General features: G+C 38.7%; 9 protein-coding genes across 9 annotated transcripts; all 9 read right to left on the reverse strand.

Moving 5' to 3' along the window:
• Window positions 1-69: 69 nt before the first annotated feature.
• Window positions 70-2,337, reverse strand: TM35_000431280 (uncharacterized protein; the record flags this gene model as incomplete). The annotated part of the gene is made up of 1 exon (XM_029030027.1): window positions 70-2,337. The coding sequence occupies one exon, from the start codon at window positions 2,335-2,337 to the stop codon at window positions 70-72; it is 2,268 nt and encodes a 755-aa protein (XP_028878626.1).
• A 1,044-nt stretch (window positions 2,338-3,381) lies between these two features.
• Window positions 3,382-4,923, reverse strand: TM35_000431290 (uncharacterized protein; the record flags this gene model as incomplete). Its single annotated transcript, XM_029030028.1, has 1 exon — window positions 3,382-4,923. The coding sequence occupies one exon, from the start codon at window positions 4,921-4,923 to the stop codon at window positions 3,382-3,384; it is 1,542 nt and encodes a 513-aa protein (XP_028878627.1).
• A 1,770-nt stretch (window positions 4,924-6,693) lies between these two features.
• Window positions 6,694-8,457, reverse strand: TM35_000431300 (putative MCAK-like kinesin; the record flags this gene model as incomplete). Its single annotated transcript, XM_029030029.1, has 1 exon — window positions 6,694-8,457. The coding sequence occupies one exon, from the start codon at window positions 8,455-8,457 to the stop codon at window positions 6,694-6,696; it is 1,764 nt and encodes a 587-aa protein (XP_028878628.1).
• Window positions 8,458-9,251: 794 nt separating this feature from the next.
• Window positions 9,252-10,106, reverse strand: TM35_000431310 (mitochondrial carrier protein; the record flags this gene model as incomplete). The annotated part of the gene is made up of 1 exon (XM_029030030.1): window positions 9,252-10,106. The coding sequence occupies one exon, from the start codon at window positions 10,104-10,106 to the stop codon at window positions 9,252-9,254; it is 855 nt and encodes a 284-aa protein (XP_028878629.1).
• A 1,074-nt stretch (window positions 10,107-11,180) lies between these two features.
• TM35_000431320 (ATPase subunit 9) lies at window positions 11,181-11,510 on the reverse strand (the record flags this gene model as incomplete). Its single annotated transcript, XM_029030031.1, has 1 exon — window positions 11,181-11,510. The coding sequence occupies one exon, from the start codon at window positions 11,508-11,510 to the stop codon at window positions 11,181-11,183; it is 330 nt and encodes a 109-aa protein (XP_028878630.1).
• Window positions 11,511-12,278: 768 nt separating this feature from the next.
• TM35_000431330 (ubiquitin hydrolase) lies at window positions 12,279-14,573 on the reverse strand (the record flags this gene model as incomplete). The annotated part of the gene is made up of 1 exon (XM_029030032.1): window positions 12,279-14,573. The coding sequence occupies one exon, from the start codon at window positions 14,571-14,573 to the stop codon at window positions 12,279-12,281; it is 2,295 nt and encodes a 764-aa protein (XP_028878631.1).
• A 485-nt stretch (window positions 14,574-15,058) lies between these two features.
• TM35_000431340 (uncharacterized protein) lies at window positions 15,059-17,158 on the reverse strand (the record flags this gene model as incomplete). Its single annotated transcript, XM_029030033.1, has 1 exon — window positions 15,059-17,158. The coding sequence occupies one exon, from the start codon at window positions 17,156-17,158 to the stop codon at window positions 15,059-15,061; it is 2,100 nt and encodes a 699-aa protein (XP_028878632.1).
• A 371-nt stretch (window positions 17,159-17,529) lies between these two features.
• On the reverse strand, window positions 17,530-20,328 carry TM35_000431350 (DNA helicase; the record flags this gene model as incomplete). The annotated part of the gene is made up of 1 exon (XM_029030034.1): window positions 17,530-20,328. The coding sequence occupies one exon, from the start codon at window positions 20,326-20,328 to the stop codon at window positions 17,530-17,532; it is 2,799 nt and encodes a 932-aa protein (XP_028878633.1).
• A 561-nt stretch (window positions 20,329-20,889) lies between these two features.
• TM35_000431360 (uncharacterized protein) lies at window positions 20,890-25,674 on the reverse strand (the record flags this gene model as incomplete). The annotated part of the gene is made up of 1 exon (XM_029030035.1): window positions 20,890-25,674. The coding sequence occupies one exon, from the start codon at window positions 25,672-25,674 to the stop codon at window positions 20,890-20,892; it is 4,785 nt and encodes a 1,594-aa protein (XP_028878634.1).
• Between the last annotated feature and the right edge of the window lie 391 nt (window positions 25,675-26,065).

Below are 26,065 nucleotides of genomic sequence, written 5' to 3' on the forward strand. Positions count from 1 at the left end.
AAAAAAAAATGATAATAGAAGCAAAGAAAATTAAAAAAAAAAAAAAAAACGGAATCAATTCCAGGTGAATCACATTGGCCACGATCGACGCATGTGTTTTCTCTTCTTGTCGTATAAATGCTGGAGTGGATTAACAACCCAATCGTCCACAGATGCCTTATTCTTCTCTGGTGTTGGTGAGAGAATAGCAGGACGAGGTGAGAAGAGATCCGGAGACATGACTCCCCTGATATTACCAGTATCCCCAGGATCACTATAAACATCATCTGAAGTTGCCATCATCATTTCCAAATCCCCATTCAATGGTATTAGTTGAGTAATCTTTTCTTCTCTTTGATTTCCATCGGCGTTGGCAGTTTCGTGAATCTCTTCATTCGCAGCCGTAATAAGATCTGCAGAGAAACCATTTCTACAATCAACTTTCATTTCTTTCGTTGTAGACATCTCATTCTCAGATTTCGGTAGAGTATTTGATGTAGGGATTGTTTCCAATGTTTTATCCTCTAATGGTAATTCCGGGTCCAATGCCAATTCGAATTCTGAGTGTATTGTATGAGTAGGATCCACAGGAGATAAGAGTTTCGGTAAGAGATTAGTCACACAAGATTTTTTCCTATTACTACCCATTTCACTTGAAATACTAGTTCTGTGAGGTGCAGTTTCTTCTTTTATTTCTTCTTTTTCTTCTTTATATTTATCTTTTTCTTCTTCTTCTGTAGTGTGATTATGTGGAAGAGTGATACTGCATGCATCTCTTGACTGTTCGCCATCCATCACCTCGTCCCTATCATTATTATTATTATCTTCATCCCCATCGTATGGCTGTATTTCCACACTAGTAAGATTAAATATGGAATGCTTTACGAGTGGTAATGGTGAACCATCTACAATACCAACATCCATAGGGCTTTCATTATTCTTTTTAATAACACATGTACGCTTTTCATCTTTGAAGATATTTTCATTCTTTTCTTCTTCTTTTTCTTCTTCCTCTTCTGATTCTTCTTCTTCCTCTGATTCCTCTTCTTCTTCTTTTTCTTCTCCAAATGTGAGGCTAACTGAGGCAAGACTAATAGCCATACATTCACTTCCACCGGTTTCTACTACATCTTTTATCTCATGGCTGTCAACGATATCGTTTTCATCTTGCTTGTTGTTATCGTCAAAGGCCACCTCCACTGTATCCTTCTGTTCTTCTTCCGTAATTAAATCTGGAATACGTTGACTAGGCAATTGTGATGCTAAACTCTCAACTTGTAAAGAGCTTCTACGAGGTGTAGGCGACTCATCATTTGTATTAGAATGCACTGGAGAAGAAGTATTATTATTATTATTATTATTATTTCCATTCCGCGGTGAACTTCCACTCCCACATCCAAAAAAGAGCACTTCACCCACATCATGACGTAATGGTAATGGAGGTTCGGATGAGTTACAACCGCGAGACTCAAAAGAACTATGAGGAGATGGAATACGATGCATCTCCGCACCAGATCGAGTCGTACTATCAGAAACAGCCTTTTCAGCACTATAGCTTTCATAATCTACACTCATACATACATCTTCTTCTTTAAGAGTATTTCCTGGTTGTGGAACAAATGAAGTTTGTTCTTTTTCTCGATCTTCTGTTGGTGGAGGTGATGGTGTGGCTGTATATCGAGGTTCCTGCCAGAGTGAAGGGTGTAAATACCAATTTCGTGGAATAACCGATTCTGGAATTTCACCCACTTTTGTAGATGCAGGTGGAGGTGCCTTTGGAGGTTCCTCATCAATTAGACGATGTACATAAGATGCTAATCGTTTTGGTACAATCCTATTACACACCCTTGCTGCTCTATTACACCATTGTGGAATTCTAAGTTTTTGTGTTGTGGATAACAAATCACAGAATCTCTGGGCAAAATGATTACAATTATGATTCAGTATATGATACTCCTCACTCCTCCACTCATTCTCTAATCGATGTAGAATTGTATCCACCTGCTGTGGAGAGAGAGTAGTGGTCCCGAGAAGAAGTGTGCGGTGTAACGCGCCAGCGGCCTGTCCGGGATATACATGAAAAAGACCAGACGTGGTGGAGGGATCTATCGTTTCACCGTAGCCCCACTCATAGCCGTAGACCACAACACCGCAGTGATAGACACCCAAGCCGAGTTTACCCAATGTGCGATTGTGCTCGAGAAGACTATACACATTCAGCCGCACCGGCACCTCCACTACGCGTTGTGGAATCAACGCAGGCGGGGGGCAGCGGCGGAGAACGGAATGTGGTTCTTCCTTCTCAGATCGCTTGTCTGCCACAATTTCATCATCATTTTGGCAACAACAAATGGGCATTGCCCTCTTCTTTTTCGACTTTGGCTTCAGTTTGACCTTTTTTTTGTTTATATGGGAAAAAAAAAAAAGAATCGTTCTTTCGTTCTCTTCCTTGTTTTCTGTTAGACGGTTTCTAAATAACTATAGCAATATATGCACCTTATTACCAGGGCACACAAAGAGCAACAAACATACAAATATATATATATATATATATATATAGATGCTGGTTTGTATATGGTCACCTACAGATGCTGCCCACCAACTGGCGGGTAGCAAGTAAGCTATATGCTGTAACAATATACGCAGAGTCAGAGACAGAGAGAAAGAGAAAGAGAAAGATATATAAAAAAAGAAAAAATATTTTAAAAATACAAAAAAAAAAATGAGGTGGTGAGAGGTTATATATATTTGTTATTGTTGTATATATCTTTATGCAGAGATATACCTGCATCCACGTTATCTCGGCAAAACATATAAAGAGAAGAAAATATATCATATATATGATATATATATCAAGATGAATTGGATGTGTTTGTTGTATATACAAATTTCCGCTTAGCAAACACAATACATACACACAAATACCGAAGATCAATATCATATAATTCCACTATCATAACAACAGTTGGAATAACTATGGAAAACGAAACGAAACACCCCTCCACCCACAGAAAAAAAAAGAAAAAAAGAAAAAGAAAAAAACGACCCGCTCAATAGTAAAGAAAAATAGGAAATTAAAAGAAAATTAAAAGAAAAAAAAAAACACCCAATAAAGGTCATTTTAACACTCTACCAAATAAAGAAGAACGTCATTTTATATGAAATACCCAGTGGAAGAGGGGATGCTGCTTTTAGTTCCCTTTATCATATTTCTCGATTCCTAGTCGTCAAACGCTTCATTTTACAAAAAAAAGAAAAAAAAAAAAACACACATTTTCCTTTTTCTAGGAAGGGGTGATATCCATTTCTTCTTCCCGCTTTCCATCCATCATAACGACTAAGAAACGAAAAATAAAATAACAATACGGAAAAATAATAATAATAATAATAATAAAATAAACCTCAAATGTACCTATCAGTAGTTGATACAGAGTAGTATGACACATCCATAGATGGTGTATCCCCCCCATCGGATGTGGATGGTTTAACAAGATTCTTTGGTTGTTGGTCTCTTTGGGAAGGATTGAGGGTCTTATTTAAAATATCTTGATTTTCCTCTTGTTTTCGTTCTTTAGATTGAGAATAATGTTGTGCTTCACTTTGTCCTTCCTTGAGAGTAGCATCATGATATTTTCTTTCAAGTTCTTTATTTTCTTGCTTTAAAGTTTTAACTTGATTGGTGAGATCTGCTATCATCTCCATATATTCCATGCGTTCCCGATCAAAGGCGACATTACAGCGAACACATATACGGTATCTACTGTGGGATCCATGGCTACTACTCACAGAGTGTCCTCTTTCACTTATGCCTCCACCATTTCCAATACTGGGCGATCTTGTTCCTTTGTTACTAACGGATCGTTCTGTGCGACCAATTGAACGTAATGTGCTGCGTCCTCCGGTAGAAACTGATCGAGAGGAAACTCTTGCCATATTCCAATCCCTTCGTTTATTTGTTTGTGAATTTGGTACAGACCATATTCTATTATCTGGACGCCAATGATCCCTATCGGTTAAGGAGTTAGAGCGAACAATTGGACGACGTTTGGAAACCTTGGATTGGGGGGCGGAGCCATTTCCCACATTAGCACTAGAAGTGCGAAGAAATGAGTTGAGAGAAGAAGATTGACGAGCGGCTGCCCTACTGTCCATACTGTGAGATCGCGACAAAGATGGCATGATATTACGATTACTATTACTTCTAGTGCTACTTGAACGTTGGTAAAATGTGTAAAGCATATTTGTAGGAACACTCTCTGAGCGAGAAGCACGTGTTGGTGTTTGTGTTTGTGGTGTTCGTGCTGATATGTGCTTTGGAGTATCACCTGCATTTACTTTAACGACGCCTACTCCCTCCTTACTGATACCAAACTTCTTTGAGAGATCATCTGCGTGTCCAAATCGAAACATAACCACAGCGAGTGGTGAGGCATTGTGTGCAATACGCCATGATCCAGCACGTGTTGCCTGCACACCTCCCAAAACAGGAAGAAAAAATACCCTGCAGACGGTTGTGTGTCCATCTAACTCTTCCACTGCCTCTTCCTTTGGCTCTTGTGTATGGAATAAAGTATTCGTTCTTTTCTTTAATGTACGTTTAGAGGGTTTGCGGTAGAGGAGTGGGCGAGTGGTGGCGGTATGGTGTTCGTGCAGGCGTTGAATGGTGCGGGCCCCATACGGTGGGAGGCGGTGTTCGCCGGCGAAAACAATTCCATCAATTTCCACCACAGCCATTGCCGGCTCACTGCCACTCTCCAGCCGCAGAGAAAAGGGGCCATTTTCCAGAAAGATATGAAATCCTTCCCGTTCATCTCTTTCTTTCCCTGTTTGGGTCATTCCCTTATCCAAACGTACTACTGGACAAAAATGGGATCCTTGTTGTACCCGTACACGGAATGAATCATTCTCAGGGTCCGCAGCGTAAGTTGAGAGTATTAAAGACATATTAAAAAAAGAAAAACTCTCTGTGTCTGTATATATATATAAGAGATATATAGAATGACCAAGGAAAAAGATATAAATAAAACTGCTATTTAATGGCCGCCGACGAGTGATAGACAATGCGAGTGAAGATCTTCACGGTGGAAATATAACTGTTGCAGGAGAAGTGGTGCAAGTAATATACAGAGCCAAATTCACACTTCTACACAAGAATATCATCGCCACAGAAGTCATCATTTAAAAGCAATTTAAAAAAAAAGAAAAAAGAAAGGGGGGACACAGAAGAAATACAAGGGTTAAAAGATGTATACAATTTAAAGGAAAAAAAGAGGAAAAAAAAAGAAAAAAAAAAAAGGAGCATTAGACACCTTCACACGCATAGAAATAAGAACATAAAAATAAAACAGTGGTAACAGCAACAACAGGAAGAAGAAGAATAAATGATACTGGAAGAGAACCAAGGGGAAAAAAAAGACGAGTATATATATATATATATATATATATCCCATCAAATGCTGGCGAACACAAAGACAAATTATCAAAGAACAGAGTAACACAGAAAGACACCAAGGGACATTCTAAAAATAAAGTAACTGTAATGAGATTGAGCAGTAAAACACCGGGAAAAATGAAAAATAAACAAGTAATTGGGAACCAAGAACAAAAAAATTCAAAAAGTAAAAAAGTAAAACTACTCCTTTTTTTTTTTTGCTTCATTTCTGCTCCCATTTTTTTTTTTTTTTTCAGCTCCTTTATTACCTTCTTTCGTCCCTTTCGTGTCTGACGTTTGCATTAACGCTCGTCCACTCCATCTCTCTCTCTCCCTCTCTTTCTCTTTTGCTGAAATTCTTATTGGCTCACTTATTTCTGAAACAGATAATAAAAAGAATGAACAAACAACTACCTTTTCATACCTGATTCATCGTTACATTGCTCTCTCAGACATACAAAGACTATATCTTTCTATCTTCCTACCTCAATCTCTTTCTCCCTCATTATATATATATATATGTATATAAATATATATATAAACATATACATATATATTTTTTTTCGACTCTGTTTTCCTTCTTTTCATCTGTCTCTCTTTCTCACTCTTGTTGCTGCCTTCCTTTTCTCTTTTTTTTTCTTTTTCTTTCTTCTCTACACTCTACCATTCAGTTCCACGTCGGGGACTTCCCCTTCTCTTACCTTTCTACATTTCCCTCACCTAGTAACTCAGTGGCGATTTTCTCCGCTTCACTGGGGGAAAAAAAAAAAAGTTTCTTCGTTGTATCCCTCTTCATCTTTTTATTTTGCTCTCTTCATTTCTTCTATCCTCATTTTCAAGTTTTTTTTTTTTTCTTCTAGTTGATTTTTCTCTGGATTTTCATGTGATATCTGTTTTAATACTGATATTTGTAATGTGCTGCATTTGTAATAACAAAAAGTAAAAGAAAAACAAAAAGATATACTAAACATATCGACACACGAACACATACTAATATATATATATATATATATATATATATATATATATATATATATTCGTACAGTCCAAAGAAAAAACAAATAGTTAAAAGGAAAACATTAAGGGGTGCGAAACGCATCATTCATTCCATCCATACGCAGAGATACCCTCATGCGTACACATCATCATCATCATCATCAAAGACACAAAAAAACATAAAACGAGCAAGTGACAGAAAACAATAGATAAAGAAGAGAAAGAAAAAAAAAAAAGAGAAAGAGAGAGTGAGAGAGAGAGTAAACAACGGAAGATCTTTTTTTTTTTTATTTGCGTACCTTTAAAGAAGAGTTTAATGTACTGGAAAGTTCCTCCTCCTCACGCAACATACCAGTAATACCGTTAAGAAGCCCGAGGAGTGTCTCCACATCTTGTTTCTGGCGCACCAGAAGTGCACGTACGCGACCCACATACTCATCTACGGAGTCTGAGTCTTCAAAGGCTTGAATGGCGCGTATCTCTTCCTTAATTCCAGTCATTTTAGTATCAATATGTCGTCGATGAAATGCCACAAGTTTTTCCTCTGCCTTTGCAATTTCCTCCACGACATGGGCGTGTACTTTTCGTACTTGTTTCTCCTCACTTTTGGCGAGGGCCCCGAGGGGAGTAGAGCCCGCGCCCTCCTCCTCCTCTTCTTCCTCATCGCTGTCGTCTTCAAGCGCGGCGATGTGGTTCTGCACGATGGTGGCGATCTTTGGATCCCGCACCAACACCTCACGCCGTGCACGGCGGCCCTTTGCACCTCCTTGCGCATTCCCCGCTGGTGCACCACCGGCCGCCATTTTACCTGCGCGCGACCGCGGCGGTGCCCGCACAACTTCATTGTTGTTGTTATTAATATTATTATTATTGTTGTTGTTAGTATTGTTGCTGTTGTTGTTATGACTGTTGCTGTTGCTGTTTCCGCCTTCGTCTTCTGCGCCTGCGGCCCGCTCGCCATCGGGCACGGCGAAGCTATCGACCCACTCCGGCCGGGCCTTAATGGGCGGCGGGGCCTCGAACGGCTTGACTTTCTTCACCGGTCGCCGCTCCACCTTCTCGACGGCCACCGCCTTTGACTCCCCGCCGAGGTCCTTCACACGTTGGGTGTACCGCAGGGTGTTGAGTGTATTCACGCAGTGCGCAGAGGCGGGGGAAATAGTCGCAATCATCGTTGTGCGACTGTTGCCCACGAAGGAGTCACGCAGCACTTCGGTGAGAATGGAACCGCGGAAGGGGACATGCGATTTGCCCATTCCAAGTGCACGAATACACTCCTTTAATGCGAGGAGAGATTTATTAATCTCCGCTCCTTCCATGCGTGTTTTGCGATCACAGTCAAAGGTATCTGCACCACGTTCATTACCAGCTAAGTCAATGAATGAAATCCGACCAATCGTTCGAGCACGTCGATTTCCTGATTCTCGCACTTCCATTTGTAAAACCGCATGGGAACGACTACTTTCACTGTTTGCACTTGTTTGTCCTGCAGCACGATAGGCACTACCGCGGGAAATAATATCGAAAAGGCCTTGAATATCTGTGACTTTATGTTCACTTAATCCACAGATATTTATCACCTTATCACCATCTTCACGTGCCACTAGTCGTTCTTTGTTGTTTAGTAAATCAAAAATTTTTCGGCCGTAGATTTCATAAAATGCAATGTACACTTCAGCATTAAGAGATGCAGCACGTGAGAAAATATCTTTTGCTGCAATAGCGTAAAGACCGGCTTCGTGATCATTACCAAGCATTGTGTGTGTTTTTCCACTACCTGTCTGACCGTATGCAAAGCAGGTGGCATTACCATGGTTAAAAAGTGTGTCAATAAGCATTGAACAACAACGCTGATACACTAAAGCATTGTTAGAATTCTCATCCAGGACATGATCATACGTAAATTGATGCCGTTCCGTGTATGGTGTTAAATCATACTTTACCTTTGGTTCATTCACCACCAAGTGTGGGGATTGTGCCACCACAATGTCTTTGTCAGCATCAGCGATGGGACGCTTTCGTACGGCAACACAGATGCGACTGCTATTCATTGCGTCCCTGTAAATTTATATATACACACACACAGAGACAGAGACAGACACACACACACACACACAAATAATCACAGAGTAGGAGAAAAAAAGAAGTCTACAATATATATATGTATATATATATATATATATATATATATATATATATATATTATGCCTTCTTTAATTTGGTTCTTTCTCCTCTCCCTCTGTTAATTTTTTCCTTCTTTCAATATAAAAAAAAATCAAACGAAAAAGAATGAGTAAGCGAAAAACAAAACAAAAACAAAAAAAAAAAACACTGTTACACCTGCTATTCTTCTTCTCGCTGTTGTTGATCTACAGGTGAAGTTGCAGAGTGCGAAATACGCTACCGGGCCTCTGAGTGACGACGGCAACTCTGAGCTTCTATGAGCTATTCTAGTTATCAATAAGAAACACACAAGGAATGAGTGAAACTAAAAAAAAAAACTATAAATAATTAAAAATACAAAAAAAAAAGAAAATTGGGAGAAGAAAAGCTGATTAAAGTACATTAACGTAGAAGGGGGAAAAAAACGAGAACATTAGTATATATATATATCGAAGGTAAAATAAAACACACATACACAGACACAGAAAGAAACATATGCATGCGTGTATCCATGTACAATTATTTTTATCTTGTAACAAATGTACTTATAACTATCCATACACATGCTTTTGGGTGTTTGTAATCTTGCGAAAAATAAAACAAATAAAATCATCCCCACGCTATCATATTATACCCATAAGAGACACAATACACACACACACACAGAGAGAGAAAACACTTATTATGGAGACTTAACTGTGTAGCGGTTTAGAGTACTCAAGGTATACTCCTTTGCGGCAAAACAAGCGGCGTTAGCTGGGAAAGCACGCAGGAGTGCTGGGCCGATACCTCTATAAAATCCTTTTAAACCACTTTCCTTAAACACAGCCCGAACTGCACTAGCGGGAGTAAGTCCCTCATGACTTGCCTGTACCCGTGTTTTAATAACATCCAGTGGAATAGCAAAAGACCACATTCCCAGACCACCCATTCCTCCTGCAAATAATGCCTCTGGAACCGTTGGGGCTTTAGGGTTAGCGCAAATCTTCATCTTTGTATATTCATAAGCACCAAACCATGCCATACTTCCTGGTACATCCCGCAGCATTGTGGCTCCTGTTCCACGAAAGAATCCCCGAAACCCTTCATTTCTGTAAATATACGAGACAACACCTCGCAGTGAACTATCACGTCCTGAGTTCAGTGCTGTTTGTTGACGAATTTTAAGTAATTCTGCCGGTCCGAGAACAAGTGAGCCGAGAATACCTGTACTTCCACCGCAAATCATAACTTCCGTCATTGTTAGTGGTGTATTGGGGTCCGTCTGACGAATATTACGCAACACTTTCTCTGTAGTGTCGTAGGCGAGAAAGTATAATGCGAAGACAACACCGACGCCACTCATTGGAGCCAATACGCCTTTATATAAAGCCAGCGGCCCATCACGCCGAACCACTCGCGTCGCACACGCTATAGCTCCGCCGGATTCGCCTTTTCCGTCTTGCATGAGTGTCTTCACAGTGTCAAAGGGATGACCCACGAGGAGATTCCCAACACCTCCCACCCAACCAGCAATAAAGCTGTTCACCAAATCCATTTTTCTCTCTCTCACACACACAGAGATAGATAGATAGATAGATAGATAGATAGATAGATTCAAAGAGAGAGAGAGAGATATAGAGAAGATTATATAGACGTTCACGTTAATTCACAATTAATTCGTACCTATAGTTATGACTTCTTCTACTGCTACTACTAATAGAGGCAACAAAGCAATGTCTGAGGGTGATCCTCAAATTACCTAAAGAAATAAACACTATTTCACATACACACACACATCCATGAAATTGAAGAAAAAGAAAAGAAAAATAAATGAGAAAAATAAAGCATTAGACCAATCATTTTAAGTAAAATGTTACCCAAAAGCTTAGGTGGGGTACGTGTAATAAACACGAAGAAAAAAAAGAAAGAAAATTAGTCCATGAACCACAAAAGGTTCAATCAACGCCTGCTTTCCTAACTGTACCCTCAACAAAACAAAAAAAAAAAAAAAACATCAACATCATCTAATGTTTCTTTGAAACCTTTTTCTTTCTCTTTTTTTTTTCCATTCTTGAAATTCCGTTCTTCATTGGTCTACCTTCAACCCTACTTTGGTTCTACTTTCACACATAAAAATAATAATGAAAAAAAAAAAGAGTACACTATTCATTTCCTAATTTCAGTTTCTCGGACAGTGCAGAATGATGTATGGGTACAAAATCATTGTTGCTATCATTTCTCTTTTTCTTCTTTTTTCCTTCGTCCTCTTTTTTCCATTTGTAATTTTTTTTTTTTCTCCCTCCCCCATTTCCCTCCTTTCACTCACAAGGCCACGGAAATTAGAAAAGATCCTAAAAATAAATCGCTACACGCGGCTCTGCAGCGGCGATAACCGATATAACCCCTAATGATGGTGCTGCAGAAATAGAAAAACAAAACAAAACAAAATAAAAAAAAAACACACATCAAATGAAGATGCAGACACAACAATTATTTTTTTTTTTATTTTTTCACGACTCTCACCATCACTCTTGTTCGTTTCTCCCCACAACCCCCCTTTACCTCCGTCGCTGAATCACCGCTAAAATTACCTTTCCTAAAGAGCTCCCATTTACTGCTAACTCATTCTCTAAGAGAAGAGCATCAGGAAGGCCAACATGAGGGCAAACAGACCAATAGCCTCTGTAAGCGCGAAACCAAGAATGGCGTAGTTAAACAGCATCTTTGTCAGGTTTGGCTGGCGGGCGCAGGCGACGAGGAGATTGCCAAAGATGGTGCCGATGCCCAGACCCACACCGGCGAGGGCAATAGCCGCCAGTCCGGTGCCGACGTAGTGAAGTCCCTGAACGGAGATGGCCACCGTAGAGGCCCGGCGCACCGCCAACGCGGAGGAGACCGCAGTGGGTTTCATCACACGACGCACAGCGGCGGGTTGGGCAATCATCAAACGGCGCATCATTTTTACTGTTTGTATATAAATGTGTTTATGTGTAAAGTTTGATTATATTTACTATTTTTTTTTTTCTTCTTGTACGTATACACTTATAAGAATATGTTTCTTTACGTGTAAATGTTTCTATTCACCTAAGTAGCTATTGCTATTGCAGAACCTATATAAAGAATGAGAAAAAAAAAGAAAAGATTGCAATGATAATGAAAGACTGTGAAAACTTCCCCATGTGAAGATCCATTGAAAAACCAGAGAAAAACTAAAAATATTTTTATTTATACACGTATTACATTTCATGTTTTTTTTTTTTTCATTGCCTTTTCTTTCTTATCATTTCTCTTTTTTTTTATTCCTCAGAAAGCACTCTCAGTGCTATTACACACATAGATACAAAGGAAAAAAAAAAGATCTATGTATATATTTGTGTAGGCGTGTGTGGTTACACACTAAGAAGTGTGTATTCATATTATCACATTAGCCATTTTCATCCTGTTTACGTTTCGTATATATATGTATATATATGTAAATATATATATGTATACATATATATTTTTTTTTCTTAAAAGTGATTACAATATCATGATCATCAACAACAAGAACAACAACAACCGTTCCTTTTCAATTTTTTTTTTCTTTTCATTAATAAACGAAGAAAGACAAAAAAAAAAAAAAACACAATCAACAAGAGAAACCAATCATAAAAGAAGAAAAAAAAAATGGGGAAATGTGTTTCTTAATGAGAGAGTGTAAATGAAGTGAAACTTCGGTTTCATTCATTTACTCTGGGCGACGCTGCCGCCTACCGCGACTGTCAAATGCAACATCTGCCTTTTGAAACCGGTTCTCACCTGTATACTCCTCACGTTTTACCCGCACACGTTTAACGCGACCACGATCCATTTCTCTTTCCCACATTTCATCACGCACACGTTGGCGGAACTTCCGCGCATGGCACGGACGAGCAACAGTAGCGGGTACGGACTCATTTCTTATTCTTTCCACCTCTGTTACTACTTGTTTCCCCACAACTGCTTCCCCAACATCTGAGGAATTTGTTGCTACTTGTGCTGTTTCTGTTGGTGTGGTGCGTCGAATAGTGCGTATGATACCATGGTACATGGGATGTATCTTCCCATTAAGAGATTTGTTTACCACTTTATCATTAGATGCATCAATTGGGGAGAGGGGATCATTGTTATGGTGGCCATTCTGTTGAGGTTCGCTTGCATGTCCAGTTGTATCTTCTTCATCTTTATTTTCTTCTTTTTTACCATTAGAATGATACCCATTTGAACATCCCTGCTGTATATCATGATTCTTATCACCATTACAAACACCACTACCCCTTTCTCCATTACTACTTTTACCATTTGTTGCTTGTACAATGTTATGTTTCTGAGCCTGTTTTTCCTTCATAATTCTCTTCACTTCTTCATCTGTTAAAACTCGACCCACATCTTTTTCTTCTGTTACTGGCATAGCAGATGATACGAGTACCTTTTTCGTATGGTTTGATGCTGTTGGTCCAGACATTGTGCGTGGAGAAGCACTCTGTTGTGGTTCTAACTTAGAATAAAAGAGCATATACGCTTGTTGTCGTAGTGCCACCTCCTCATTACAATGGGAAGTACGTTCATCATTACACATTAACCACGTCCCATTGCGAGCACGTACGACACTGTAGTAATGACCATGATTAAGTGAATTTCCCTCATGAATACATACAGCGTTTAGTTCATATAGGCATGAAGATTTATCCGTATCAAGAGTACGTTTACGTTGACCCATAGTGTATGACATTCCTTCTTCTGTACAGAAAGGTGAAAGATCAAGTAACTTTGGATATTGTATAAATTTAGTTATCTTTCCACCCATACAGTTGAATCGTTTTAAATGTATAATAAGAACATTTGGAAGTTTGTGAATTTTAAAATGTTTCGTCGCATGTACACCAACACCACGTGGACTAATATAAACACGTCCATCTAATGTTTCCTTTTCACAAAGTTTTGTTAAACAATGAGCCAAAGTGTGTCCCACCACTTCTACACTAAGAGTAACAAAAGGATCATACGTTTTTGACTCTAGTACATCATTACTAGTTGTTGTTGCTTTAATACCGTTGTGGTTCATACTATTTCCATTTCTAGCATGTTTTTGTTGTTGTTGTTGATGATGATGTTGACAGCTTATCTGAAGATCCGCCGCTTCCTGCACTTTACCCACTTTCCGAAGGCGTTGAATTTCCTCATCTCGACTCCAAGCCACAAGTGAACGAAGATAACCGCCAATAATACGCTGAAGTGCACTTGTATGTTCAATACGTGGAGGAACTTTCTTTGAGCCAACTTGACGAAATAAAATAGATCGATGGGATGAGTGCAGTAAGTGTACTAAAAACTCATGGGCGTCGCACTGGCGTCCAAGTCTAAAGTGAGGGGAAAGAGACTTGAGATTGGAAATGATAAGCGCTGGGCGATACGCCCCATGAGAGGCGGTGTGGATCTTTCGTATAGTTTCACCCAACGCAAAGGCGTAATCATAAGGGGCCCCAACAGAATGCGAACAGGCCGCTTTAAATGTTCCTGCAAAGTATTGCGCAAGGGCCGGTGTGTAGGCAATTGCCTGAAGAACACTATTCGCAAAACACGTATTGCCCAAATTCTGCAATCCACATCCTGCTGGACCAATTCGCTGCCAACGCAAATGTAGCAACTGACGCAATTGTTCATTTCGACATAGCATCATATTCTCCTCAAGATTTAATGGATCATCATCATCAAAGGTATCATTCCCCGATTCCTCCTCCTCTTCTTCTTCTTCTTCTTCTTCCTCTTCTTCACTGTTACTGCTGCATTCATCATCATTGTTATTATTGTTATTATTATTATTACCATTCTTTCCATTGTGGAGGCCTGCATGTTGTCGCACCTCTCGCGTGTGATGTGGGTTCAACACAACCGCATGTCTTGGGTAACTAACAACAGACGGCTTGCGATACAACTCGAACTGCACCGCCCGGAAAATGACATCGCGTCCTACAAATCCATTAGGGCCATCAAACAAACTCATTTCAACCCACCCACCGCCAATTTAGCCTTTTTTTTTTGTTTTTTTTTTTTTTGGGGGTGTGTGTGTGTGTGTGTGAAAGGGAAAGAGGAATAAAGAAAGTAAAAGCGAAAGAGATAATAGAATTAATAAAAATGGAGAGAGAAAGAGAAAGAGAGAGGAAAAGAACAAAAAATGCCTCTATTCATACCCGGGAAAACCCCCCTCATATCAAGAGGTTAAAAAAAAAAAAGAAAAAAAAAATTGGTTCTCTCCACAGATGTATACAACTCATAGAGGCAGTTTACCTCTTACCTTTGATAGTAATATTTGTCATCATCATTATAAATACCATCGATTGTAGTGTACAAACACAGAAACAAAGAAACAACGAGAAAGAGAAAGATAGACAACAACAATGATAATAAGAATATTCCGCCACTTTACACATAAATATATGGAACTCTCTTTCTCTCTCTCTATTTTAATCTCGCTATACCAAACATGCTTTAATCGAGAAGGGAATTAAATGGAGAGGAATAACTTCCTGTTGTTGATGACACTAACGCCGGGCACTCTAATGCTGTCTGCTCACACTTTAGTTTCACACACAGCTGTTGTAAATCCTCCAGCACCACCGACTCTGTTGGACGAGAAACAAACATACGTGAAAGTAATAATTTCACATCTTCACTATATTCTCCTGTCATTCCTTTAACTCGTAGAGAAGGTACTTGTTTTAACTCAATTCGTTCAATTAACTCATCTCTTTTTAAATACCGCCAGGCCACAGCACCATCTAAAAGAAAATACAACATTTGAGCCTCAAACCACATATCACTACTTCCATCACACAATTTCCCACGATTAACAAGGCGAGGTATTTCCAAGTTCCACGCATTGCTATTGCGCAATTGCCCACAACTTTCATATCCCTCGTAGGTATTAAAAAACATACAGTTCGATCGTCCACGACAGTAAAAACAGCGACAATGAGTTGTATAATTACTATAAGGATAAGAAGCATTAACAATTGATTGTGCTTTTCCCAATTGAAGTGTATCAATATCAATAAGACGTACAGAAAAATATCCTTTATTCTCTTCTTTAATTAAAAATTGTCCAGGGTGATAATCATCATAAACAAAGAACCCATTAGGATGTTGTGTATGCAAGAATTGAAATATACAAAGAATCTGAATAGCAATTTCTGTTCGTTGACGTAATGTCATTAGTGGAGCATGTTTTCTCGATTGTAAAGTAGATTCAAGTGATTTAAAACCTTGAAGAAATAATTGAATTTGAAAAATTGCACTATATGTATTGGAATAGCAACTCAATATAGGATAATGTATTAATGGACTCCGTCTCTTATCTTCACGCATAAAAGCATTAAACCCTTCAAAAGATAAATATTGATGAGGATGCATTACTTTTACCACAACATCTTCTTCTCTCCATATACCTCGCATAATAGCAGTCTTTGTACCAAACTTCAAAATACGTGTGAGTATGAATGGATCTGAAAAATGTTCACAAAGAAGAGGTAGAGGTGTTGTTCTTATAGATGCTAAAGGGTTAACATCATCATACCAATAAGAAAATGATATTTGAGTTGAAGACGTTGTCATTAGTAAAGTGTCAGGACACTGTATACGAATTACAAATGGGGAAGTAGCAAGAACCCCATCTTCCCATTCATAATCTACACTTCCTATAAGAGGAATATATGTACATTCTTTTTCTGTTAAATGTTGAATTATAGTAGTCATCATTTCTTTATTATGTGGGGCTTTGATCATATCACTAAAGAGTAAATACGTTATTTTAGCTCCACTAATTACAGTAGTGAGTACTTTTGTTAAGAAAGAATATGTATCACGCATGATATAGTTGGTACTCACAATCTGTATATCACTAAACTCAACACTAAAAGCATGAGAAACATTTAAGCTCTTATTTAATATGTTTTCACACATTTTTCTATCTGCCATTATAGATGTCTCACGAATATCATCAAGTGATGGAATTTTCTTTCCATTTACATTTACATATTTTCCCATTTTTTTAATTTGTTTAGGAAGTTTTTCAATAATACTCATATTTGACCCTAAAAGGAAATACGCTGTTTGATTAGGTGAAACTTCTATATCCGAATCCTTCCTCATACGTTGACAAACCACTTCTGTTGGTAATAATAATTTCACCTTTCTCTCTTCATCTCTTTGTATAAATCCACTGTAAACACTACGAAGTGTGGAAGCACAATTCTCAATACTTTCTGCAGAAATAAGTGCACATCGCATAATGAATGGATTAACCGTATCTTTCACCGATCTAAACAAGACATTCCCCTCTTGCTCGAGATCAGAGACCACAAGGCCAAGTGCTAATTTCACAAATTCCTCACCTGTTCGCACTACCACTCGCGGTAATGTATCCACCACAAGTTTCGCTTCTCCATTCCAATTAAATTGCCCTTTAGATGATGATGATAATAAAGGTGAAGTTACCCGCGGTAGTCGCCATAGAAAGAACAAGAGAACGAGTAGAAGAAACACAAGAATGCGAATTGTCTGTGAACGGCGTACAATTCTCCTCCTACGCATCCCATACACTCTGTATCCCCTTTTATGCAAGGATTCCAAGTTTATGTATACATATATAAATATATACGTTTTTTTTTTTTTTAGTTTAAGAGAGAAAAAAAAAAAAGAAAAAGAACACAAAGCGTGAAGGGGAGATGGGTAAAAAGATAAAAAAAAGAAAGAAAGAATAGCAATATGTATACATATGTTTTATTTTTCATATACAAATAAAAACAACAGAGATAGAAGTTATATATTGATAGTGGAAGTGGGAACGATAAAGCAAAAATTTTAGCGGTAAGTGTGAATACACCAGAGACAGAAATAGTGCAAAAGAAGAAGATAAAACAAGAAAAGAAACAGTCAAACTCCAAAACAAACAAAAAAAAAAACTATTGTGATGGAGGCTGCTCATCTTCACATTGTCTCGGCCGCTTTTCCGCACATCCACCAATAACGAATAAAGTCCGTTGAGCTTTATATCGACGTAATTCTTCACTACGTGATACAAGTGGTATTCGTGATGTTTCCTCATGATTATTAATGTTAACAACAGGGACTGTATTTACAACACTTGTCTTTGTAGAGGAAGGATGATTCACTATGGATAGTTGTGCAGGAGTGTGAGAAACAGTAGATGGAGAGATTTGATTAAGTGTATTCGTCGCAATGGATATACGAAAATTGCCTGATGTTCGTCCAGATGGATTTGTCAAAACTGAAGAAGGTGTTGTTGAACTATTATTATTCTTCACTTCATTTACTTTCACCTCTTGTAAAGAAGGCGAAGTACCAGAATTACTACCACTAATAGTAGTAGTAGTAGTAGTAGTAGTAGTAGTAGTAGTAGTATTAGTAAAAAGTTTAATTTCAGCACATTTCGGAGTTAAAGAAACTGGCAAAGAAGCCCGTTTTGCCTCACGCATCTGACGTAGTTTTGTAATATCAAGAAGAGGGGAATGATCTGCTTTTCCTGATGTTTCTTCCATTGTTGTTGTTGTTGTTTGACTCTTGCAGGGTGTCTTCTGTACTTCATGTCCCTGTGGAAGTTCACTATTATAATTATAATTATTATTATTATTATTATTATTATTATTATTATTATTATTATTATTATTATTATTATCGTTGTTCTTGACAGTTTCACAAACGGATCCTCCATTTTCACTATTCTGTGTTGGTGGTCGTGAGCGTGAACCGGAGTTGCTTAGAAACCCATCAAGAGTTGTTTGTTTCTTTTCTTGTGAAGATGGTGTAAGCGGAATATCTGAGCGTTGAATACGATGAGTGTCCACACCAGATCTCAATCCTTCGCCTCCAGTTGTGATATCTTCCAGTACGGCATGAGTAACCGTGAGTTTAGTTTGCAGCATAGGCCAAATCACACTATCGGAAGTTCCCTCAGCAAGAAGATATTTAATTACACAAGCAGAAGATTGACCCATACGATGAACACGATCTTCACACTGCATATGTGTACCTGGATTCCAATCGAGTTCCGCAAATACAACCATTGTAGCACATGTAAGATTGTGTCCAACTCCACAAGTGTGCATGGAAAGAATAGCAACATGACAATTAGGTGAAGAACGAAAGTGTGTAGTGAGAGTTTCCCGTTGTGTGGCTGGTGTATCGCCTGTAATGTAAATGTAATCTAATGGTTGCTTTGGTTGTACACTCTCTACCGCCTCACGTATAGCTTCCATCATACATTGATGATGTGCAAAGACAATCATTTTTTGACGAGATTCCACCATTTGTTCAGCTGTACTTTTCACATAATCCTGAACAGCGGGAATCTTTGCCCGGGCTGTGGCTCTCTTAAGATCAAAGGTCACTGCTCCTCTAGAGATTGCAGATGATATACCGGTAGATGGAGAAGGAGAAGAAGCTGAAGATGATAATGATGAGAGATTTTCCCTCATGGAATCACGAAGAGCAGAAACACTCTTCTCTAATGCCTTCTTTTCCTTTGGGGTAACATAAACATAAAGTAATTGTCTACTCTTTGATGGAAGTTCATCCCCTAATTCTCGTTTCGTTCGACGAATAACGAATTGTTGTAGTAAAACATGAAGTTCACTCATATTAGAGTGACCAGTATAATCAACACCAAAACGTCCTACAAAGGCATTACAATATCTCGCACCAAATTGTGTTTTTGTAGGAATCCACGTTGGATGCATTATAGCTTGTAATTGTGGATATAATTCAATAGGTCTTGACAAGGTTGGAGTTCCTGAAAGAAGTAAAACTCTACTAGCAGCACGACATAGTTTAAGAGCCGCCATTGTTCTTTTAGAATCAACCGATTTAATATAATGAGATTCATCCAGAATCACTACTTTAAACGTTAACTCAATGGAATCTAAACATTTAAGAGAAGAATATGGGACAATAACAACACTATGCACATCTTCTACATGAGTTTTACTGGTTTGAAGAATAGCTATTCGTCCAGCAGGAATACCACAAAACCGTGTAAACTCCTTCCCCCAATTTTCTACAAGTGAAAGTGGACATATTATGAGTACAGGCCATTCATCACGGTAATGATGAGCCACAGCAATCGCTTGAATCGTTTTACCAAGACCCATATCATCTGCAATCATACCACGTCCACCACGAGAAATAATAAACTCTACACCTCGTTTTTGAAACGATCGTAATTGTGAATACACTACATCTTCCTCATCTGCATTCTGAGAGGCATTACCATCAACGTTTCGTTCATGTTGTATTCGTACCTCTTCAGCAGCATTCAAACAACGAAAGAAAAACGGTGGTATCTCTTCCACCATTACACGTATGGTAGTTATGGTTGTTGCTAACCGTTTAAGAGCTACAACGAGTGCATGATAAGATTCCATCGGATATAAATAGGCCTCTTTCGTCACATACCATAATGGATGAAATTGTGGATCCTCCAAAACACTACACACAACTTCACAATCTGGTTTAGACACCGTCGCAGTTACATGTGTGGTCTTGTGCTCAGGATGTAAAGCCGCCTCAAAGCGCACCATCACAGAATTATCGGTTTGGCCAAGATGCGGTACGACTCTGCGGTATCCTTCTGCCTGCACAGGTGCTAATGCAAAGAAACGACATCTACTTAAGGCACACGTATAACTAGGTCCACCTGTTTTACTTACTACGCATTTTACTGGCGATCCACAGTAGCAATTCATAATATATAAACAGGTATATATAGATATAAATATATATAGATAGAGATAGAGATAGAGAGGGGGTGGGTTGGGGAGGGTGGAGTTGATGTCGTTTCTACTCCCCAACGAGTCTCTATGAAGGGTCTTTCACTACACACAGAGAGGAAAAACCAGATATTCGCACGACGCTTACAAAGACATATAATCGAGACATTAAAAACAAGAACAAAAAAAAGGAGGAAAAGAGATAAACTATTAAAGTTAAACAAATGAAGCAGAACCAGAAAATTAAAATAGGGAACCAACACAATTACATAAAAAAATGAGAAAATAGAATGCATCAATATTAGCATTCTCTGTTCTCTCAGTCTTAATACTTCTTAGTTGTTGATATTTTTTTTTTCTCTCGCCTTGTATGTTTAGAATGTGACTATTAAACGTTTGATCACTCTTTTTTTTTTTCATTCTCTCATTCTTCTCTTCTCTCATCCTTTTTTTTTCTTTTTTTTTTTTCTTCTTCTTCTTTCTTTTTTTTTTTCCTCTTCACTTAAAATGATTTGAGGAATTTTATTTCCATTCCTCTCATCGTCGTCTCGTCTTTGTTGCCGGGCGGCCTAAACTTTGTCCTGCTCGCCTTTTTCGTTGTTGTTGTGGTGGTGGTGGTCTTGATGAGTGTTGAGTTCTCTTTTGCATTTCCTGCAGAATATCATCTACGGCCTCCAGTACTACTTTCGTTGTCACCCGGTTTACAGAAAATACACTACGCATATGTTCCAATTGTTGTTGAACTTGTAAAGCCTGAAGAGGTGAAATAAGAGTAAGAGGACAGAGTTTACGCAGAAGACGAATTACCTCCATAAAGAGTGGCTCACCATACAAATGTACAGATGATCCATATTCCATTGTAAGTTGATTGGCAAAACCAAGAAGCCATGATAATATGTGTCCCTCTTCCATAGACTGTCGAGCCACAGCAGCTGAAGTGGTACAGACATGATGTATACAATGTAGAAACTTTAAACGTATTTCATCTGAAGCAGCAAGCATAGATGTGATCATCATCATTGAATGTAGAGATTCTGAATGAATAAGAGCCATCATATCACCATTTGTATGACAGGCATGTTGAATTAATTGAATAATAAAATTCAAATGTAAAGGTGCTTCAGAGCGTAATTGTCGAATGACTTCTTCTGCAGAAGAAGCAGCAATTGTACTCTTTTCTTTAATTTGTGTCGTTTCATGACGTCTAATCATTAAAGGAGTTGTAATACATGCGAGAGGAAATGAAACGAGGAAACGATGAAGTGGAACAGGATTTGATAGAGCCTCCTGAGTTTCTAATAAGAATCGCATAATATCATTATGAAGCGGATAGTTGACATCTCCGAGAGGTCGTAATGCCATTACCAGAAAAGCAGAGAGAGGCGCAGGAAGTCTTGGACAATTCCATAAAGATTCCTTTTCTTTCTCTTCTCGTTGTTGTTGCTGTTGTTGCGATGATGGACGCATCTTCTTTGTAGCCAATTGTGTGAGTTTTAATCGAGCAAATCCCACTACAATGCGAGTTGGTCCACTTGGTGTCCACACAGCGGCAAGGGCTGCGGCTCCTAACCGGCGTATATGTGGATCCGTAAAGGAAAGTGAACGAAGTAGCACTGGTATACACTTTGTACCAATATTACGGCGAGATAACTGCTCTGCTGGCATGGCTAGTACAGTATGCAGTAACGGTACTAAATAACGTGGATCCATGATACTTTCTCTAGTGAGGGCATCAAAGGAAGCCAAAGAGATATCATCATGTGTAGAAAATTCTGGAAATATACTTCGTAATATATCCCAACCAGCATGATCCTTTCCACTTATTAAGATGGTATTATTTAATCGTGCAGGAGATTGTAATGCTGTTGCTGTCACTTCTTCATCTGTCCATGTATCCACAAGTAATGAGAGCATATCCACCTCCGGGACAACATTAGGCGTACATTGATGATTCATGATAAGAAAACGGTGATCCATAATAGAAGATGGAACCAATACACCACTGAAGACTCGCATAATGCTCTGTTTACGTAACTCTCCCTTTTCATTATCAGATTCTTCCTTTTCTTTTCCTTCATCTTCCTTTTCACTACTATCAATATCATCTACACCTTCTGCAAGAGTTAACGGTTCTCCATTCTTATTAGATTTTTCTTGTAGTTCTTCTTCTTCTTCTTGTTGTTGTTGTTGTTGTTGTTGTTGTTGTTGTTTTTCTTCTTGATGTTTCTCTTGTTTTAGATAAGACATAGTCAATAATGTAGCATACCGTATTCGATCTGTCGTAGAGACAGATCCTGTATACGTACAAAGAAGAATCTCTGAAATGGCCTTGAGGTTTTTATCCTCTAAAATTGTTTGATGATTCTTTTTCTTCTTTACGGTGAAAAGTCGGTCTCGTTCTTGAAGCAGAACCCGCATTGCACTCAAAATACATAAAAGAAATCCAAGAGTATTCCCTTCATTTTGTTTACTCTCAAGAAGGACTTGAGTAACAGCATTTGCATCCTCAGCAATATGTTTTAGTAACGACTGACTAAAAACAAGAATACCACCACATGTCCCTTCCTCTACGGTTTCTTTATCTTGATTCGTATTGAGATTACCTTCTTCACTCTTAAGACCCCGCAAAATAAATCCTGCGAGTTCCCATCCTAATGTAGGATATCTACACCACAAAGAGGGAGAACAATCTTTACTAAAACGCTGCAGTAAATCTCCTATAGCATTGTTTCGAACCATTGTAAGTAATTCCAATTCTTCTTCAAGATCCGCTGCTGGAGTTGGAGGGTGTAGAGATTTGCAGAATTCAAGTACTTGATCGTGAAGAGGCCGTAAAGCACGGTGTTCTTTCTCTGCCTGCAATAATGTTAGGGCAATTTGACGTTTACCAGAATGAGTGTTGATGGTATTAAAAACAACTGGAAGTTTTTCCCGTATGTACTCACTACGACGCGACCATTCACGTGCCACCTTTTCCGTTACAGATTTAAAAGAAGATATATTTTCACGCAAATCATCATTCCATAATTCATTTCCAATTTCTTTAGATTCATCTTTATTTAAACGTTTATTATGACTTTGTTTTTGCTGCTGCTGCTGCTGATGTTGTTGTTGTTGTTGTTTTTTATTTCCCATTTCTCCTTCTCGTGTTGCGGTCATGTTATTTTCATTCACCCCATGTTTTTCCTCACCTCTAGATACGAAGGCTCGAGCTGCACACACAATAACACCTGTTTCTCCATGCATGAGTTCCTGGGCGATGCGATCGGCAGATTTAGATAAACTTCTCTGTAATAAATAATTGATGAGATGCACAAAACAGGGAAGTGTGGATTCATCAAGATAAGAAAGCCAAAGAAAAGTTTCTTCCAATTCACATACAAATCGTACCGTTACACTATGAACAACCCATTGGACCAATCGTGCCACCCATGCTAATGCCATTTGAGATTCCTCATCTCTTACATCACGATGTTTTACAGCCCAAAGCATTAAACTAAGCATCAACGGCCACTCCAAGACACTCTTTTTAGGACTACTCATCGTAATATGATGTAGTTTCGTCATAGAAACACCATTTGAAAGAGCAGAAACCAGAAGTGAACAGAGAGCAGAAACACTGGATGCTGGCCACAACGTTAGAACACCTTCACCTCGACGAAGGGCATCTTCAATTGGACGTGCACAAGCGCGAAAAGTAGGAAGAAACGAAGGAACTGCACTAAGCCAAGACATACGAAGATTAAAAACATCAGAATATAATTCCATTAAAAGGAACATACGTTGTGAAATAAAAATAATTTTATCTGATGGTTTCTCACTGTTTTTTTCATTTATTTTAGATGATGATGTCAAAAGAGGATGAAGCTGTTGTGTCATACGGTGCCAGAACTCTTCACGACGTGGAACAGCTTTTAAAAGAGATGCCTGTACCTTAGCATTAAACGTTTCCCAATCTTCTTGAAAATTTTCATTCTTATCTTGCCCAAAATGATTATTTTGTATTTTTAACACAAGTTGTTGAATAGTTTTGGCTCGTGTAAGGATTGCATGCGTTAACTGAATAGCAAAAGAAAGCATCAAAAGATCACTAGATCCTATAATAAGACGATGCACATACTCCGCCACCCACGCTGGACACACTTCATCAGCCACATGATCGGCACTCATATTGAAAAAAGTTACCGCCTTTACTTCAACTAGTTGAAGTATTGCTTTACCTGCTGCCAAATGATATGGAATTGGTGCTAACATGGCACGGGTCATTAAGTTTAATGTAGCTACTGCTGCAGTTGAAGCAGATATACGTGAACTATTTCCATCATCACTAAGATGACCAGAAACACGTGTAAAATATGGACGAATTAAATCTGGAGCTTGATGTAAAATAAAAGTAACCAGTCGTGCTGATGCTGGAGAACTCTTTGGTCTCAACTGTCTTAAAATAAAGAAAAGTAAATAATTTGGCATTCCTCTATCCTCTGCATCTAGACGCATCACCTGATAGTCTGAAGGTGATTCTACAAGTTCCACCACCATACGGTATAAAATATTTGAAGCGTATTCTGACACCAGCGGATGATCAATAGCTTTAACAAGCAAACGGATAATATGTTTCTGTGACAAAAGCACAGACCGCTTCTGTGAAGAAGGTATACGACTTCCCATAAAATGTTCACCAAACACGCGTAAAGCAGATTGGGCAACTTTTACACCTGCTTCTGTACCTTCTTGCAACAGTTCTGCTGCATCTTCAAGAAGATGCGTAAGGTAACCATGTGCACAGACCACAATTTCCACCGCATTCGCCTGCGGTGATGTCACAAGATTAATCAGAAATTCTGTTCGTGCCAATCTAACACGACGCTGCGAATAAGGTAACTGTAGACGAAAGCATGATAAATGCAACGGAACAGTATTCTCAAAACGGGAAAGAATAACCTTGGGGATATACTTCGCCACTACTGCAAGAAACTGAAGAGCAGCCATTGTGGTTAACAAAGTTGAATCAGATAGGGTATCCAAAGCCTTACGTAGAACCCAAAAATTCTTCCCACGACACATGGCACGAAGTACATTCGAACGCACCCCAACATTATCACATGCTTCAACAACCTGTGTTAATGTCTGCAATGCAGGGCCGCACAATTCACGTCTCTGTAACAATTCTTGCAGAGCAACAAAACTCTGTGTATTTAGCATAAACTCTACTGCGAAAGAACTGTCTGCTAATACACAAGCACGAATTTTTTCAAGCCCTTCAGTGACAGTGTCTGCATACCTTGACAAAAGATGACCCACCAAAGGCTCCACCAAAGCCATATTGCCCAACTCAAAGAACTGAAATCAACAAGTAAAACACTGCCAGCAAACCAACAACAACAAAAACAAAGAAACACTATAAATACAAAAAGAAGCAAAAAAAAAGAAAAAATTATACATAACAACAGAAAAAAGAAAAAAAAAATAAAAATAAACAAATTATTTTAACAAACACCACTTCTAACACAAAAAAAAACCAACAAAACACACCGCTTCAAAGAAAAAAAAAATAATATATCTTTATACTTTCCATACTCGGAAAGTTCCAGACAGAGTTCCCTACCGCTTCGTCTTCCATGTCCTCTGGTTTAACAAGGGGAAGGACAAATTTCTTTTTTGACGGGGTCCTATGCTCTCCAGCCAGGTGACGGCTGGTGGAAAGCACAAGATT

This window comes from Trypanosoma theileri, assembly GCF_002087225.1.
Source record: "Trypanosoma theileri isolate Edinburgh chromosome Unknown TM35_Tth_43_V1, whole genome shotgun sequence".
Classification (NCBI taxonomy): domain Eukaryota; phylum Euglenozoa; class Kinetoplastea; order Trypanosomatida; family Trypanosomatidae; genus Trypanosoma; species Trypanosoma theileri.